The sequence below is a fragment of the Betta splendens genome, chromosome 1 (genome assembly GCF_900634795.4).
Source record: "Betta splendens chromosome 1, fBetSpl5.4, whole genome shotgun sequence".
Taxonomy (NCBI): Eukaryota; Metazoa; Chordata; class Actinopteri; order Anabantiformes; family Osphronemidae; genus Betta; species Betta splendens.
In genome coordinates this window covers 6,834,908-6,853,720 of record NC_040881.3, presented here as the reverse complement: position 1 = coordinate 6,853,720, position 18,813 = coordinate 6,834,908, and the positions used below count along the sequence as shown (strand labels likewise).

The 18,813-nt window shown below is 40.5% G+C and overlaps 1 protein-coding gene across 2 annotated transcripts in view; it reads right to left on the bottom strand.

The window, feature by feature from the left end:
• cntln (centlein, centrosomal protein) overlaps window positions 1-18,813 on the bottom strand; it is a 63,190-nt gene extending 44,377 nt beyond the window's left edge. Inside the window, exons 1-10 of one of the 2 annotated variants that reach the window (XM_029156781.3) lie at window positions 18,723-18,813; window positions 18,053-18,134; window positions 15,473-15,561; window positions 13,833-13,917; window positions 11,690-11,821; window positions 10,655-10,834; window positions 9,692-9,825; window positions 8,294-8,456; window positions 7,966-8,190; window positions 2,928-3,068 (exon numbers count right to left, since the gene is read on the bottom strand). In XM_029156781.3, the coding sequence (XP_029012614.1) occupies window positions 2,928-3,068; window positions 7,966-8,190; window positions 8,294-8,456; window positions 9,692-9,825; window positions 10,655-10,834; window positions 11,690-11,821; window positions 13,833-13,917; window positions 15,473-15,561; window positions 18,053-18,127 (1,224 nt within the window). In that variant the 5' untranslated portion in view covers window positions 18,128-18,134; window positions 18,723-18,813. The other variant, XM_029156788.2, reaches the window with a different exon arrangement.

Here is an 18,813-nt window from a genome sequence, read left to right as displayed (position 1 = left end):
AGCTGAGAGCGGCAAAGGTTTCTCCCTGCGACTGGCTAATGAGTATGTTCATTTCCATTTACATTGTTTCTTTGACAATAATGATGTCCCATTAGGGGAGACTAAAGGGGCTATAGATTCCAGAATGTGCTGGGCTTCATTACAAGAGGTGGGCAGGGAGGCTGCTCTAATTGCTCTGCTAGGGGCCTCCAGGTTATACTTGATAGGACAACTGGAAGAGGCGCCGATTAGGAGGGGGGTGCAGCTTGCTAGCCTGCTCTTCTGCAGAAATAAATAAAGAAGTGGAGAAGTGCTGGACCACTCTGTATAAAAGCAGTGGGAACAATATGCTGGTGGAATATGAATATGAGAGGATGGGAGGCCCCATGCAGTGCCAAGCAGGGCTGACCAGATGGCAGACTAAAATATGCAATGCGACTAAATGCATAACAGTCCTTGGGCAGAAGAGGATGAGGAGTAGAGCAGGAGGTGGAGGGAGGATATTTATGACAGGACGGTAGATGAATAAACCTTGAAACCCATTCGAGAAGGTGTTTTATTCATTTCATTAAACTGGGGATGTCACAGCTGGGTGATCTGATCACATTGGTGGTTGCTTGGGTTAAGAGTAGATATATTTTAATAATGTCAGCCCTAACGATGATATATGTATCTGACTAAGTTAGCAGCAGTCATATTGTAACTTAGTGGTTACAACTGTGACCTTACTGGTTCAGAAACACAACAGAGACCAAGGAGGTACTTATATTTGCAGCTACACAACTAAAATAACATGCCAATCTTCAATCAAAAACTATGGAGAGATTTAAAATATGATGCCTGTCAAAGCTTATGATCATTTGTTACCATGAAGACATGCAACAGCTGCCTTAACAGCATTGTTTCTCTGAATCCATCGTTTGTCCACAGTGTGATTGTGTGAAAAATCCCAGACATAAATGAAAATAGGAATTTGGCATACATTAAATAATAATATAAATATATAATTTCAAGTTCAGATTTGTCAGATTACTAATGAAAACAGCTCCTGACCATACTTTGGCCAAATAATTTGTTGATCACAGAAAAATTATATGTATGCAAGTGTCTCAGGGAATGTACTGTGCTCTGGGGCTGCATTTGACTCCAGTGACCTGATGTGCCCAGTTCTGCTATCATGCCTGCATGGGTGCCAACCATGTGTTCTAACTCAGCCTTAATGACTCTTTGCAACTAATTAGCAGATTGATCTGCATATTCCTGATGAGTGGCAGGCCAACTGGCTTAGCCTGTACGTACATGAGGGAATCACAGGGGCCAAAAGGGGAATCCAAATCAACTAAAAGGCCCAAGATTAAAAGTAAAGATGACCAACTGTGAAGTATGACTTACTGCGGATGAATCCTAAATAAGTATTTAGATGAAGTGCTTTTTATTTGAAACGGTACAGAGGCTGTGATAACAGAGAACATTTACAACTGCTGCTGCAGATGTCCTCTCTGGTCTATTTAGACGTCTGTCTGATTGTGTGGGAAGGTCCACGTTGTGATAGTGTTTGCTAAGAAGAAAAAAAAAAAAAAAAAAAAAAAAAAACTACAACACAAAGAGCGCAAGGTGCAGAAAGACCTGCCTGTTGTCCACCTCAATTCAGCAGCTGGTTGGCAGCCATGGCGTGACCTGAGCATCACACTATGTAATGGCTCAGTAAATATGAAAACGCAATGCAGATGGTGGGGAGGAGGGCTTATAGTATGAGGGAAAGGAGGAGACAGGGCACTATCTAAACACAGTCTGCATCTAAGCAACAGTAAAACTCTTATTTGCTGAAGGGTCAGTGTTACTGGCTGTGGAGCAAAAAAAAAAACCAAAACATTTCATCAAGTGACTACGTCCATCTTTAACCTATCCTCCACCCTCTCTCCCTCCATCTCCCAGAGAGAGGGTTTCACTGTCATCATTGGCATTCTTTATTATTGCAAAAATGTCTCATGTGCACGTCTGGAGCTCTAAAAGCTGACCTTGTTCAGGTAAACAGGAATGTTTTACACACAAGCACAGGACAAGACGAGACACATGCATTCTGCATTAAAAGCCAAAATACATCATGGTCATACACAACTAATAAAAGAAGCTAAAGACATTTGTTATTATTATAATGAGATGACATTAACAACCAGGTATAAAACATTCCCCTATATGTAATCTTCACCTATTTTTACCTACTTAATACTTTGGTTATATTTTATTTGAAGACAAAGACAATAGATGCCAACATCAATTTAACACTTCCTGCATGGAGCAAGGAGAACTGAAACCTTTTGTCTTTTTTGGTTGAAGGGAGGAACCTGCCATTGTGCCACATACAGTAGGTGGAAATTATGACAGTTTTAGATATTCATTAATCAGTAAAGTGCATGTAGGAAGTAAACAAACTGAACAAATGGAAACTATATTTACTTAATTTCGCAAGAAATAATAACTATATAACTAATAATAACTAGCTATAATAACTATTGAATAAAATAGCTTCGGTTGAGGCTATGACAGCCGTATAAAATCAAACAATGCATCTTCAGCTCAGGTTTAGAAATCTGTCCTGCTAAAGTGAGGAGTGGAGGACTGAGAAGATCAAAAGCTTTTTTTGGTCATAATGTACTGTTGAAGCGGTAAATTAGCCAGCGCCTGAGCCCAAGGCATGCGTGAAACTAGCAGCACACGCCGGCCCAGTCACAGTAGGAAGGGGATCTGTGTGTGCTGGCGAGTTCAGGACAAACTTTTGGCAGAGACAGGACCTGATGAATCACATGATTCTCAACAGACCACTTCAATCATACCCCCTCCCTTTGGCTTTGATCTCGTCTAAGTCAAGTCATAATGGATAAGCGTTGGCATGTTAGTCCTACGTGCTATATCTTTGACATAATTGGCAGGAGTGTGTGTTAACCTACTTGCTCTCGTCTGACTGAACTGGTAGATTTGCGATGAAGGGTCGTGTCCTCCGGTCTGGGATCTGAGCCTTGGGTGGAGGCTTGGCCAGAGTTGAGGTTAGGCCTGTGAGCTACACCGTCAGCCTGCTCTGAAACCAGAGCCTATTAGGAGAAAAAGACAGACATGAGTGTGCGTTTGCTGCTAGACACATTGTAAGAAGAAATATGCAGAGTTACATTTACAGTATCACAGTTGTGAATCCCATCATCTGCATAAAATAGAAAAACAGTTTTCTAGTTGTTCCTTTTCAATACAGGTAACTGCTCTAACACTGCCTATAAAAGCATATGAGAACACAGAATTGTGTGCGCACAGTCAGGTGTACCAAGATCCAAACAGCAAAAACATCAGCAGTTCCCTGATTTATTCAGGGATAAACCTATAGGAGAGGAGAGACACTAGTATGCCCAGTACAACCCAACAGACAGACATTTGTCCGCACTCAGCCACAGGCAAACTCTTTACAAAGTAATGGCTGAGTCCAAGAAAGCATTTGCATTACTATCAGTTTAAAGAGCCACATATAGTGGGAAGCAAGAGAACATGTGAACGCCTGTACAATGTTAGCGGATGCCTGGGCTGTTTATTTTGGCGTTATCACCCAGGTGCATGAACTCACACCTTTCCTTTTCTTAAATCCTTAATGAAAAAAGGTGTGAAAAACTACAAAACAGCCTCACCTGCTGATATCAACACTTCGAGTCAACACATCAAAGCAAAGCCCTCTGACACAGTCCTTCACAACTGTGCTTTAGTGGGACGCAAGCTATTAAAGAAAACCATACAGAGGATGTCATCACCTTTTTCCCAACGAGTCCTGATTGTATTATCAGAAACCTGGCATCTGGGCGTGACCTTGTTAACTGCCAGGGTAATCAACTTTAACCAAAGGGGAGGAGAGGGGATGATAAATTATTAGTGAGGAAGATTTTGTTCATGTTTTATTAAATTGGCCTGTCAAAGGGGGTTGGTCAAATTATCTGGGGCCTCATTTATTGGAGGCCGGCCATATTGGCACATCTGTTACAATTATTTATAATTTCCAGGCAGCTAGGAGGACGGACTAGGTTTTTCGGCATCAGCCACATAAAGCAATTTGGAAATTAACCGATGTGGGAGTGTCTGAGTTTTCATCCCCTCACAATCTTGTTTCACCGTCATCCAGATTTTCGCCCGGCAAACAATGGCAAAACCTTGAGACAGCAACGAAGCAACAATTTAAAACGGAAGAAATAAACAAGTGAAAGCAGTGAATAAATGTGCATAGGAGTAAAAGAGAAGTGTGCATGCAAGTGCCATGAAAAAAAGAGCAGCAGATAGAGCGGAGGCTGGGAGGGAGGTAGGGGGAGAAAAAAAAAAACAGAAAAGACGGTCTTGGTAATTACTGAACACGATTAGGTTCTTAGGGGAACTTGTCTGGCACTTGCGGCCCTCACTGGTGAAGATGCGGCAAGCAGGACCATATGGAGCGAGGCTTGTGATTGTGCTCCCTGAAGCTCGTGACCCGTCTGTTGCCGAGCCCTTGAGCTGAATGTGAAATGAGACTTGCCAGGCCTAATGTTCTACACATGCACCATTTATGCCACAAAACAAATCTGATCACAGTTAATTATGGAGCAGCTATAATCAGGAGGGGCCTCTGCCACACACATGGCTACACGCATGCAAAAACACATACTTACATCTGCAGCGAGGCAGACACAGGATGGGGCTGAGAGGTGAGGGCTGGACGGTACATGCCCCCCACCGGGCCACGGGCACTTTGTATTCAAAATGGGCATTCTTCAAAGAATGTGTGTTTGCATATATGTATAGGAGTGTGTGTGCTAACTGATAGCTTGGTAAAGAGGACACAGTGGCTAGGATGAAGGGTTTGTGTATGGTTTTGTGCAAGTCCCCCCTCCACACTCTGTTTGACCTGGGAGTTTGTGCTTGAACGAGCGAGTGCAGTGTATCTGCAGCGGCACATGGCTGTGCCTCATTAATGAGATGAGCTGCGCTACAGAGAGGTTCTCATCTAATGAGAGCAGTTGAGCTGGTAAAACACACACCACTGGAGTCCATGTCATTAGTATGTCTTTGGCCCTGGACATGGCACAGGTCCAAACACACTCTCACACACTGAAAACCGTGTTGACAACACTATTTAACAATATCCCACTCAGCTACATAACACAGCCTGACACAAACAGCAAAATTCGTCAAAAATAGATTATAATTATAGAGCATTACTTGACAGGTTTTCACATAAGGAGGTTGAATGACAATGTACGTTTAAATATGAGGTTCCACACAAATATAAATCAAAAACATCTGACTTATGCAGTGTTTTCAGTACGTTTACCCTGATCACAGCAGTGAAAAGCAGAAGTACCCAGAAAAACAACCCTGATAAATATCTGATATACTTCATTTTACTATACTATAATTCTCACCATCATGTTACTGAGGTGCACTGAAGTTAAGATTTGAAACAGTAAATAAAAACACACAAAAAAACGGTACTTATCTGGTCAACACCAACGAGTTTGTTGTGCATGTTGACATTTTGATTTCATTTTTTAATAGATCGCTGTTGCCGTTAATGATGATGATCAAAAGAACCGTCTCATCTAAGGCAAGCGCGACCCAGCTAAACAGTAGGGGTATTTATGCCCAGGTGTGTGTAACTAGCACAGTAATTAAACGTTTAAAAGGGACTAACAGAGAAAAACAACTCCATAAGCTGCTGAGTTGCCCTGTGTGGGCGTTTATACCCAAACCAGGCTGAAAATGAGCAAATACACTGATTCTGCCCTGCGACATGTGACAAGTCAACATGTTTGCCATGAATAAACTTGCAGGGGCTTTAAACTCTTACATTCGGATAAAACTTTTCTGGAGTGAATACGCTTTTCAGTGCTGATGAGAGAATAACTGGTGCTTTGAATGACTGCCCACACAATTAACAGCTTACCACTCATTTACAGTGATGAAGGTTCCAGAAAGCCTGAGGTCTGCTATGGATTCTAATGTTGGTCTTTAATCACTGCACACATCTGACAGTAGCCAAATGCTTGACTACCATAAATACAGTGATGCAGTTTGGGACATTGTTGTAAATGATTAAGTGTTCGCTCAAGCTATTCTTTTCCACTGCTAATGAGGGAGGCTCTCTCCGTGTCTAGGTTGTAACAGTGTCTTTCTAACCTGGCAGCTCAAATCTCCTTAACCTGGCAACTTGTTCAGACCCCTGTGCATTGTGCGCGTGGGTCACCCGGGTGCATGATGCTCTGCCAGGCCCTACAGCAAGCGGATCACGGCACCAGGCCATTTGCAGTCTGACACAGAGATGTCTCACTGTTTTCAGGACCCGCAAATACTCAACACAGAAAGTGCAAAAACCCAGACGTTAAAATGGTGAAAAGTATTAACTGACATCTAGAATAAAAATTGGTTGGTTTTAATATATATTGTTCATGTTTAAGGCTTTGTAAACTCTAAAGCGTTAACATGAGGCAGGAGGGAGCACACAGTCAATCTTAGCGCACAGCATGGAAGTATAACACACAATGGGTGTTATTCCTCTCACCCCCCCTCCTCCATCCCCTCTCCCCACTAAAACCACTGCGGGAGGGGTGTTCAAAGCCATCTCTCTGGTCCACATTCAAATGAGCGATGCATCTCCCGCCTGTGCTCCTGTTGCGATCAGCACTTTGATCACCTCCAACAGTAACTTCCACCAAACCATTTAAAATTAAAATCAATTCTGCCTTAACAACCTGTGCATTAGAATTTAACAGGTGTTTGGAAGAAAGTTGTTACAGAATTTACGATTATGTGCTGAGATACACACACTTAGTCAAACATGCACACATTTGCACAAGCTGTCAGTGAAATTACAGACTCGGAACAGAAAGCCCTCTTGACTGAGCGCTGTACCTTGGGATAACTGATCTGCTCACTTTGATGTTAGTAGGTAAGAAAGTTAAAGAAACCAAACAGCAGCTACATGTGTTCAGTAAACAAAAGTTTGATTTCAATCTTACAGAGATTCTGTCCATGATAGTTTTGTAATAATATCTTAAAGGATTAAAAATAAGCATTTGATACTTTGATATTTGATCTGAAATACATAATAAAGAGAGGGATGGTGGAGATTATTATCAGAGTGATGGAACAAACACACAATATAGATAAACAAATGCATTCTTTCTAAGCGGTTGATGTCAGTAGGCTAGAGGTAGAGTAGAGTCTACCAGTTATTTCACTATTACATAAGAATAATACACATATAGCAACACTTCAGGCACACTGCACTGACTGCATCTTCTCTAAATGTAGTATTAATTACTGAGGGAACACTGCACTACTGTATTTAATTACTGGCTAAATGATCCATTTATATTTCACCGCTGGTTAAATTAACAGGGTTAAGTGAGACAGGGTGATTGTAACTCATTTAACATTTGAGCTGAAATCTTTTAGCTTCCACAGTCTGGGGGCAACACTGTCAGAAAATATGAACCAGTCAAAAACAATTTAGAGTCTGTAGAGGCAGAAAAATTACTCAACTGCAGCAAAAATATTATCTTCCACAGCATCTGTTACAATGTTGTTTTTTCTGCTACTGGACGCAGAATAAATTGAGGTGGGAAAACATACTGTAAAACAGATTGAGAGACTCATTATAAAGACAAGTGCTGTGCTCGACAGTGTTGATGGAATGAGGTTATGTACCCAAAGAGCACATAGCTGGCCCTAACCAACTCTGGGATGCTGTGTGGTCCACGCTATTAAAAGAGTATTTAGTTGTGGCTGCAGATTTGAATTCATCCTACCCTCTCCATTACCTTGAGGTTAGTCAAGTAGTCCAGCTAATGCCAAACATCTGTTGACTGACAGGTATAAAACTCTTACATCATCCACAAAACTTGGTATCATATACGACATGATATTAGACCAAAGTGTGTTTAATGTGCTTGATAAACTCTAAAAAAAGGTCGCTGAAGGACTTACCATGAAGTTGGTTTGTTTATTGGGTGAGGGGTAAATGTTGTGTTGAGCCTGCAGCTGCTGCTGAAGTTGTGTGTTTTCCTGCTGCTGTTGCTGCAGCTGGGCCTGAAGTTGCAGGATGTGTTGCTCCTTCTGAGACACCTGGGTGCAGAGCTCCTGGTGACTAAGGCGGAGGTTGGCCTCACTAGACACAAGGCTCTGGTAGCATTGACTTAACTCCTTGTACAGCTGTCAACGGGCAAAAATGAGTGAGATCATTTGGAAAAACAACTGGATGGGTCATCGCCTCTGTACCGTCTGCATGTGCTGGTTAGTGTTGGTGTATGACTACCTTCTGATAGGAAGTGGCGTCAGCAGTGTGTGCCTCTTCTTGGTTCCTGAGGACTCTTTGTGTATCTAGGTTGAGTCCTTCCAGTTGCTTGATGAGATGGCTCTGTTCTGCTGCGTGCTCTGTGCTCTGTCTGTACAGAGTCTGCACTTCTGCAAGCTCAACACTAAACACAAAGCTGCCACATGTTAAAAGGGTGCACATTAATGCATTACAATGCTGCCATTCCTTCCTTCACAAATATAAATTAAGTTCATGGTTTGAAATATAAAGCCTGCTATGACAATCAAATAAATATTGTTTAGTTTAATAAGCACAAAAAAACTGTTCTCCAGCTTCCTCCCACACATTAGGTGTGAGTGTGTGCTGATTATCATCATCTACACTCACTTCTACCTTAACTTTTTAGGTTACAATGTATTTTAACAACACCTGCTGACAGTTGTTTGAATAACTATTAGAGACTGAATACTATTTTATCATCATCTCATTATTACTGTATGTGGAGTTTCCTCCAAAATAAAGTCAGTGTCATTAGATTGTTACATTTAACATGTTTAAATGTCAACAATTAATTCTGTACGACTTTTCACCGACCTGTGGAGCCCCCTGAGACACATAAAGATTTCATTAAAGAGCTCAGGCTCAGTCTCCAGAGACTTGTTGCAAATGACTTCAATCAGAAAGGTCCTTATATATATTTGTTTGAGAAAGTTCTTCTTGATGAACAAATCTGTTATTGCTCCTGAGAAAACTTAATGTACACAGACACAGTGCTCATGAGACTCAATGCATGATCATGTTTTGCGTCTTGTACAGAGTACATTTGAGTACCACTGCCTTTGTCAACTCCTTGTTTTAACAACAATGGCTTCCCTCTGTGATTACCTTCCCTATCACAGTACAGCATTTTTTGCATCCTGTGGCATTAGCACAAAGTGCTCCTCTAACCCCTCCATATTTAATCACCTAGCTAGCTAAAACCTTTAGAATGGTCTCCAGCCACAGTGTGACTGACATGTCAGAGTGCTTCTGGCATTAAAACAAAAAAGTAGTTAAAAAAGGTTGAGATTACCACTAAGGCTCCTACGGTTCTCACTGTTTTTATCATATCGACTAAAGCTTAGCCAAAGCCTGCCCTGTTTCCCTTTTCTCCCTCTTTTAAAGCAGATCCACTATGCGGGGCTTATCAAGTGGCTTTAGATGAGCCAGAGAAGAAGAAATCTGTGTCACCCCCAAGCCTCACGGCATAGAAGGCAATATACTAACTGTTGCACACAGTTATCCATGTGAAGTGAAATATATGCATGTACACACAGAAGGCAGATCCTTGTTCCCCAAAAATGACTGGTGGTTGGTAAAGAAATTATGCTGACGTTCAACAGGACATGCTGTACTCACCGAAGTTGACTTAATTGTCCCTCTTTTGCTGCCACCTCCTTCTCTTTGGAAGAGAGCTGCACCGTCAAATGGCTACTATGACTCTGCAGACTAGACAACTCCTGCCAGGCGTTGTGCAGCTTTTCCTCCAGATCCTGTAAGTAGAGCACCAACAAATATATAATGTAATATAATAATATTCAATATATCAATCTGAACAAATCCTTGCTATGTCAGACAAACTGGCATGCTGTATGCACCACACACCTCATAGTCATCTCCAATTTATCAACCTAATGGATGATTGAAAAAATGAATTGCAGGTGATGTGTCTTAAGATGTGATGGATGTGCATAAACTAGTTGTTTGGCTCCATCATGTCCAAGTGTACTTACTCTGCAGCCTTGACTTATTCAAGTCGCCATATGTCTTCTAACAATTCATCTATATGCAGTTTGTCTCTGGCTTATGTCTTAAGATTCTGATTCTGACAGGAAAATCAACGCTAAAAAAAAGGTAATGGGCAGCAACTTGAAATGTGAATGAAAACTATTTACTGTACTGCTTTAACTAATTAAACGCTCAAAAAGAAATAGCTGTTGTTTTCTAATCACTGTACTCTACTTGTCTATGAAGACTCATTCATAATGTTGACTGATGATGAATAACAGGACTAACACAACAAAGACAACCTCTTACTCTCACATGCCAATTACATGATGTTGTGGTTTTGAATTTCCATTCAGGTCAGTGAAAGGGGGATCAGTCTCACCCATGTCATATCATATTCTTTCCATCTTCTGAATATAATCTCAATTTAATTTCACATCATGTGCTTTGCTACCACCATGTTTTACTGTGACCTGCTCAGGAAGAAAGGTTATATCTAAAAGTTCAAGGCGTGAAAACTTGAAGTTGGGCCCATTCAAGTGCACTTTGTATGTGGATGCGTGTCTCTAAATGGACTTGTCCCTGTCTTAATACCTTTACTCGAGCCTGAGCAGCATTCCTCTGGTCTCGCTGGCTGTCAGCCTGCTTCTCTTTCTCCTTCAGGTCAGCTTGCAGAGCAGCGCAGCGGGATGTTAATCCCCTCTGCTCCTCCCCTAGAGCCTGCACCACCTGCTGCTCCTTCTCCTCTTTCTTCTTACACTCCATCTTCATTTCCTATATAAGGAGGCAATTGGGAGGTCATAGGGGCCAAATAAACAATGATGACAAAAGGGGAGAAAAAGATGAAGAAAACGTGATAGATTTACAGTGACAGTATAAAAAACACAAATGAAATAAAAAGGCAGGTTAACATGAATATGTGTACAGGCTTTGCTGTGGGTGCCCTCTGCATGGACGGTTGATTGGCCAAGGTCACCTGTGCCGTATGACTGGGCCCACGTGGCCAGATGTTGGCTGGTGTGGGCCGAGTCATGCTGCAAGAGCTGGGCTCATGCAGGTACAGGGGCCTGTCTGTCGACTTTAATGACAGGCTCCTAATGAGAATGGTGCTTGCTGCAAGACCCATTAGACTCAACCTAGGTCTCCTTTGATGCTGTCCCCCACGATTTCTCGCCATGAGGCCTCACCATGACTGTGTAAGGACCATTCCTTTATCAATTAATCATAGCCGGGTCCCATGTAAGCATAATTAGGGAGAAGCCACACCGTTGCTTGCACCTTTTCACTTTCCTTCACTGAAGCAGTCATTAAGTATTTATCTGCAAGTTAACAACCTGCTTTTCTCTCTCTCTCTCACTTCCTCTCGCACACTTCACAGCTGTTAAGTATTCTCTGTTGTCAGTAGCAAAAAAGCTAAAAGCGAGGGGTAAAACAGAGTGAAGGTGAAAAGCAAGAGAAGAAAACTCAGACATAGTAATTGTGTTCAAGAGAGCTGTGCAATCCTCTCTCTTCTAAATGATTCAAATGCCTGTGGCTATAACCACAGGAGACGTGTCATGTTCAGTGCCACACAGTAGAGACATTTTGACTCTGAGGCCCAAACTGCCACCCAAAATTTGTTCCACCAACCTTAAGTTCCTGGTTCTTATGGAGCAGTTGTTCACGCAGAGCTGTCAGCTCCTCCTTCATTAAGGCAATCTCGCCATCCGCCGTCGTCCTCTGCACCAAGCTGTTAATCTCCTGCTGTTGTCCTGTCACTTTCTGTGACAGACATTCAGGAAAGAAAAGAAAACGAGACATGTAGATTGAAAAAGAAAGACAGGTTAAAGAATCAAGTTTTAATTTTAAGTTTTGTTAATTTTTTTGTTTACCAAAGTAAGGTCATTTAAGGGCCTGTTTTATTCAAGCTACAATCTAAAGCACAGTGAAGTAAAGTGAAACCATAAATAAGCAGAAAAAAATGTAATTCAGGATGCAGAAATACCAAATATTTTTATTTTGGCTATTGTTAGAAAATAAATTTTAAGGTGATCACTACATAGAACCGTTCTGACACAACCAGACTACACACATTCAACATGTTATGGTGAATCACCAAACATAAAGCTCTGTAATGATCTATTTATTGAATCTCAAGTAAGGGTGCACTGATTTTAATGACCACCCACTTGTGATGCTGTTCTATGTTCATTTCATGTTTTTGGCAGCCTTTGTGACCTTAGTAGGGGGCTGCTTTTTAACACTGTATCAGCTGGGGTTTGGCATTGGCTTGTAAACCACCGCCTTCTGTGGGTACACCCTTATCTCAAATAACACTCTGCTCTGGGATACAATTAATTGCCACGTTGAGGGAAATCACTCCGATATATCCAGATTGTGGATTTAGCATTCCTTGCTAGCTTTAGCTCGCTGTCCTAAGAACAGAGGGGCTTTAATAGAGATTTATGCTGGAGAGAAGGAAATAAATTCAAATGTTGATAATGAGGTAGGCAAGAAAAAATTGAACCCCAGCAATGCTCTGTCCATAAAAGAAAAAAAGAGGTGGTTCGCCAAGTTAAGAGATCAAGGACAGAACTATTTTAAATAAAAAGTTAAAAAACAAGTGCTAAGTGAGCTACAAAAGAAAAAAATAGGTGTCAAGAAAAATTATATATAGAAATTGAAAAAATTGCTGGTAAGATGTGCCAGAAGATGGAGTTGGCTCAGTGGACCTTCACATCTCCAGAAAAATGATGACAAAGCAATTCATATTAATTAATTACCATTATTGAGCTTTTCAAATACGGCAACCTTTATTTATTAACAGTTAAACGGAATAAAATTACTTTCAGTCCCACTAAAATAGAATAATGCAAAAAAGAGACTTTCTTCTGTAAAAGCTAATTCAGAATACACCAGATCAACTTATCTGTATATGTACACTTATAAAAAACTTTATATGATGTATTACTCATTTAATTACAGCAGCTAAGGAAAAAGACATTTTTTATCCATTTAGTCATGTCGCCCCTACTGTTGTACACAGTGGCCTTCAGCTATGTTTTTATTAGTGTCACAGAAGGTTGTTTGCAAGTAAAAGACTCACAGGCATACTCAAGTTGGCGCTTAGAGGTTAAAGATGTATAGCTACTAATGCAAAACACTGTTTTATGCTATTAGTATATAGTGATATTATTTAATGAAGACACTTTCAATATTTTGACTATTTTAAAGCCTCCAGTCAGTTTATACCTCAAGAAGGCTATACTATAATTCATGTGACATTTCTATGAGCAACTATTATCACAACTGTGTCAATATCTATGTTAAGATCGCTGAAGAGGGTAATGTTAAAAAGTAACACTGGCAAGATGATGACTCCATTACAGCCGGTCTCATTAGGACCGAACCCGATTCTGGATGAGGGACGTTAATGAAGGAGACTGACAGATGCTTCAGTAAAGAGATGATGATTTGGAGTAAATTACACTAGTGATGTCATTATCATTAGCCATCAGACCGCACTAAGAAAAATTACTGCAGGAGCAAAGAGAAATAAAGGTGAGAGAAAGAAAGAGCCGGAGGTGTTAAAATGAAGAACATTCTATGGCAGGTGACACTGAAGGAAATAATAAAATATTAATAAACAAATGTTTTCAATTAGCTGCAAGTTGCCTTTTCAAATAAAACTAAATATTTACAGTCACAAAAAGTGGTTGTTATAAAATCTGTTTTATTAGAATTACTGGACAATAATAAGATTTGGAGCCTGTTGGAATAATCAGTACTGTACCTGTTCTAGTTCCTGAATCTTGTAATCTTTGGACTGGAGGATCTCCAACACCTTCCTGTCCTTCAGCTCAGCTTTGTGCTTCTCACTACACAGAAGATGAAGGGAAAAACAAACATGAGCTATAACCAAGAGGTTTAAAGCTGTAGAGTTGAACAACACCCATAAAGATCCCCACAAAAAACTTAAAATGATTTACAGTAGTAGACAAAAACAAGCAGAATAGTCAATAACTGTTTATAAAGAGGGCAACTTGTCACAATTGTACTACAGAGTGTGGATTCCAAATTACATTCAAATCATAGACTTTACATATTTGAGAACCCTTAAAAATGTCAGTATAAAATAAGATACTGTGCTACAGTGCTGGAGCATAAAGATCTAAACTTTTCTCCCTAGCATATTAGGACCTGTTTTTATTATTAATAACTTTTACGGAAACAAAAAACAAACTATCAAATAGGGAGCTATTTGTTTCAACTGCTTTAGGCCCCCAGAGGTCTTCCATTCCCTCTACTCATCACTTGCTCCTTCTACACCTGCCATCTATGAGGCTCTTTCTCCCGTGTCTGGGCTCTTCTGATCAGACCTCTCCCCTGGTAGACTTTTAAAATAAGTATCTGTTATCCCCGGAGTAGCTGGAACGCAGGCTGGCCTACAGTAGCTACATCCCATCGCATATTGGACTGCGTTCACTATGTCCTGAGCAACCAACCAACCACTCTACAAGACCCACACAGCAAAGGAAAGGGAGGGTAGCGGCGGTTCCCTGTGGACACCAGCGCTTGACTGGAGTCGACACAATTACCATGTCAATATCCTCCTGCGCATCAGGTGATACAATGCACATACACTCTCTGGGTGCATGTTCCCCCACCAGTCTCAGTGGACCAGCATACTTTGATGGGTTTCCTAAGGGTCTACAAAGGAACTGAAGAGGGTGTGGAGAAGGAATGAGAGGAACAGGTACCAAGGAACTCTCTGCATGTTGTTGTGCTTCGTTTTACTCTTATTAAGGGTCTCGAAACAGCCAGGAGGACTCAGAAATAGTGGAATATGCCCCCATGATGGCATTCACAAGACATTCACAGAAGAAAGAATACAGTAGAGAGTAGTGCGGAGTAAAACTTTAATTTCAAGAAGGATGAAGTGTTCAAATTGCTATGACACTTAATGTACTACACATATTACTTTAATCCTTCTTTTTCTTGCTAGGAACATGAAATCCAGTTAATCACTTTAACTGTGCTTCATCAGTAAAACAGCTCTACTTCTGTGTTTTCTGAAAGTTCCCATGCCACTGCTTTTCATATAGCTCAGCCACCTTGCAAAAGAGGTCATATTCAATCTCACAATTTATCCGATAAAGACAAGTATTTGGCAGGGGTGATTCAACTGTCCAGAACAGGAGCGGCAGAGAAGGAGTGTTTTCATTAATAGGGTTTCCATGGTTGAACTGCTAGACCGGGGATAAGAAGGCTTAAATCAGCATCTGCACTAGATTCTGTCCTAACCCCAGAAGAATGGCCAAGGTGCCTTATATAACCCCTTCAACGACTTTCACACATATTTCTCTTCAGTTGTGAGATAAAGGAAATTTCAGCTGCTTCTCAGGTAGCACTTGAAAAGATGAATCTACTCACCGCTCAACCACCAAACTAACAGCCTGGGTCAAGTCAGGATTTGCCACTTGCAGGCGTTTCCACAGGGACCACACAAACTCCTTGTCGGCCTGTGGAAAAAAAATAATTCAATGAGTTAACAGTTGTTATGAGATAAATAGCCTCTGACATATTTGCTTTGAAATGTGGTGAGACCTAGGAAGGAAAGCCACAGCATTCCGCCTGCAAAACAAAATATCAGCTAGGATGTTCAGTGACATTAGCATATGACAGATGGGTTGCTCAATCAATAATTTAAATATCTTGTACAAAATAGTTTTTGATCTGGCCTGCCCTTTCTAATTAGGAGTCTCTCTTAACAGGGCTTTCCATGGCTGAGATGTGACCTTCGACTCAAGGGGAGCAGGCATTGACACTTGTCATTATGAACTATTTATGACTGGGGAGAGCTGGGATCCAAATCAAAACACGGCAGTCGAGCTTGCATTTTCTTTATTAATCAATTGCTCTCTGGATATGTTTTCCACTACAGCTCCAAAGTAACTAGCCCCAAAGAAACTCAAAACTGATGACAGAGAGAGTCATTTTCAAGTAGAAGATCCCAGCCACCCCCTGACACATTTCCAATGCAAATTGTCTCGCTGTTTTTTCAAGCATTTTTAAGCTACATTACATTTAATGAGGGACATCTAAAAACTACATTTTTTGACATTAAAAGACAGAATTATACCAAATCGACTTAATATAAAATTATCTGATAAATTATGTTCACATCATCATAAGATAAAAGTCATCCCTCCCACTGGAATCTACTGGTCTCCAATTAGTACATGAATTTTACCCCCCTTTTCAAAAGTGTCTAATCAATTATTTACTAAAATGGCAGAAGCAGACCTTGATAAGACCATGAGCTGAACATATAAAGTGGAAGGACTGTAGATTTAAGTCTCTAGATTTAAGTATACATCTGAGTGTGTGTATACAGAGTGGGAGCACAGTGAAGGGGGGATAGAGACCTCACCAAATCAACCTTGCAATGCAGCTAATGATAAAATTAAGCAGCGTGGTTGACATGAAATAGATGGTCTCCCCCTGCCTGGCCTTTGGCTGCCATTAGCTGATCCATAGACAAGTGTTCAGTCAGGACTCTCATCAAGAGCTCTCCTCTGTCTATATGTACTTAAAGATGCACTGAATGTGTGTTTGATGATTGATGAATTATTCATTTAGGATAGAGACACTGAAACACTATCGGCTAAACATACCAAAGAGAGCTACTGGAATTCAGCCACATATTAATAAAATCATCATGGTCTAGTAGGAACATTTGCTGGCCGACAGTTGAGACTCTTTGTAGTTAATGGCTGTCCTGAAATACATCTTGCTGGAGACTTAAGACATCAATGGTATTCAAATGCCACTATTTAAATGGTGCACCATACAACTAAAGGTCCGTATTACACAGACGGAATCACTGATGTTCTTCTCTAGACTAGACCACCAAGGATGGTTTTCATGTCAGGTCAAATGTAAGGTACTGTAGAAGACACTGTCAACCTGAAGTGTAATATGGATCACCAGTAAACTTGTAAATTATCACTCAAAGAAATGGTTTAATGAGGATGTCACAGTGTAACTATGCACTTATTTACATATTTAAATGTTGTTAAATGTACATTTTAGTCATTAACTGCCATACATATACAATACTGGTGTATAAGAGGCAAACAAAAAATATATTGAAAATTGTAATGGGTGATGCAGTGATTTGCAATACAAATAGATTATGTCAACAATTTGACAATGACGCTGCTAAACACAATTTTCTAAGTAAATGATGAAAGTTAACTTCTAAAGTCCAACAAACAGAGTAAGAAGGAAACATACTGTAAAAGTTAAACTGCACCACAACAAACATGTCTGGTGTTATCCATGTACTAATAAAAACTCAAATGTAACACAACATCTGCTGAACCCTACAGCTGTCTGCCAACCTGTATAGCAAGGTAGTGTGGATATGCAAAGTGAGAAAGGCTGCTTCAGATCACTCATATGCTATTAGGCACCACCTGGTGGTGAGTATGCAGGGACAAACCCTTTCAATCACAGACTCAAAGTGAATATGATACATTCTTAGATCTGCTTATGAGCACCTGTTGCATGTGTGTGTGTTTGTATGAACCTGAACAAACTAAACATTACTCAGTTTAAATGTGCTATGAAAACAGATACAGTATTCACAAAATTCAATGTTTACAACACCGTGTTCAGCTCAGGTTGACAATAATGACAACCAAATTATTCATAACCGCTTAATTTAATAAAATAAAGCCACAGCCAACGATTCCCTAACTTCCAGTTATTTGAGATAACATTAGATATGTCAAAAATCAACAAATTGTATTTGTGTCTTCTTAAGTAGACACATATGCATTTGTTAGCCACACCTAAAACCTAATATTTAAAAAATGTGTACTGTTGATCAGACAAAACACACTTCTGACTGGGACTAATTCTCAGTTGTAAATGTCATTAGTCAATTGCGTTTAACATCACATTACTTTATGGAAGGGACAGTCAAAAGTCAACGTTCATACAAACCTGGCATTGCATCAACTCATCCGATAAACTCTTCACCTGTTCCTCCAGGATGCGGGGGTCGTCCTTGGAAGACATACTGGGACTGAAAAATAACACTGGCGTCACCCTAAAGTAGTTCGATATTAATACTCGCACCAATAACAAAAAACACATCTCTATGCACTTTGCTTTTACTTAGTGAGCATGTAAGCCCGTCACTAACTCACCAGCGATGACAACCGCAGTTGATTTCATAGAGGCTTTATCCTATGTTTTAAACCAGTAATGACAAGTGGGTTTATATTTAAATGTCACGTTAGCTAACTAGCTGTAACTCTAGCACACTTTGTATAAAACAATAAATACACAGAACCTCCCTGCCTATCTCAGCCTTTCGCTTAGTTACCTAATTCAATAACTTGCCAAGCGGGCAGCTCCCAACACTTTAAACTAGGTTACAGGACATGGTTATGATAAGACAGCGCTACTGCTGCTAACGCAGCTAACATTAGCCTCTTAACAAACGCTCAAATTATCTGCTATTTTTCGCTGCTGACAGCGTTTGGCGCAAAGTCCAGCATTCCAAACAGCGTCCCGTCATACTGGAATAGCAGCATGTTTAATAATCCAATACTTGGTGATTATTAAATCTTTTTGGAAAACCAAACAAAACTTTGTGAATGAATCATACCGTTGTCAATAGCTACCCAGATGCTTTCCTCCTTTCAAACCAGCCCGCCCCGCCGGTTTCCGTCTCTGGACTTCCGCATGTGACTTTGCGT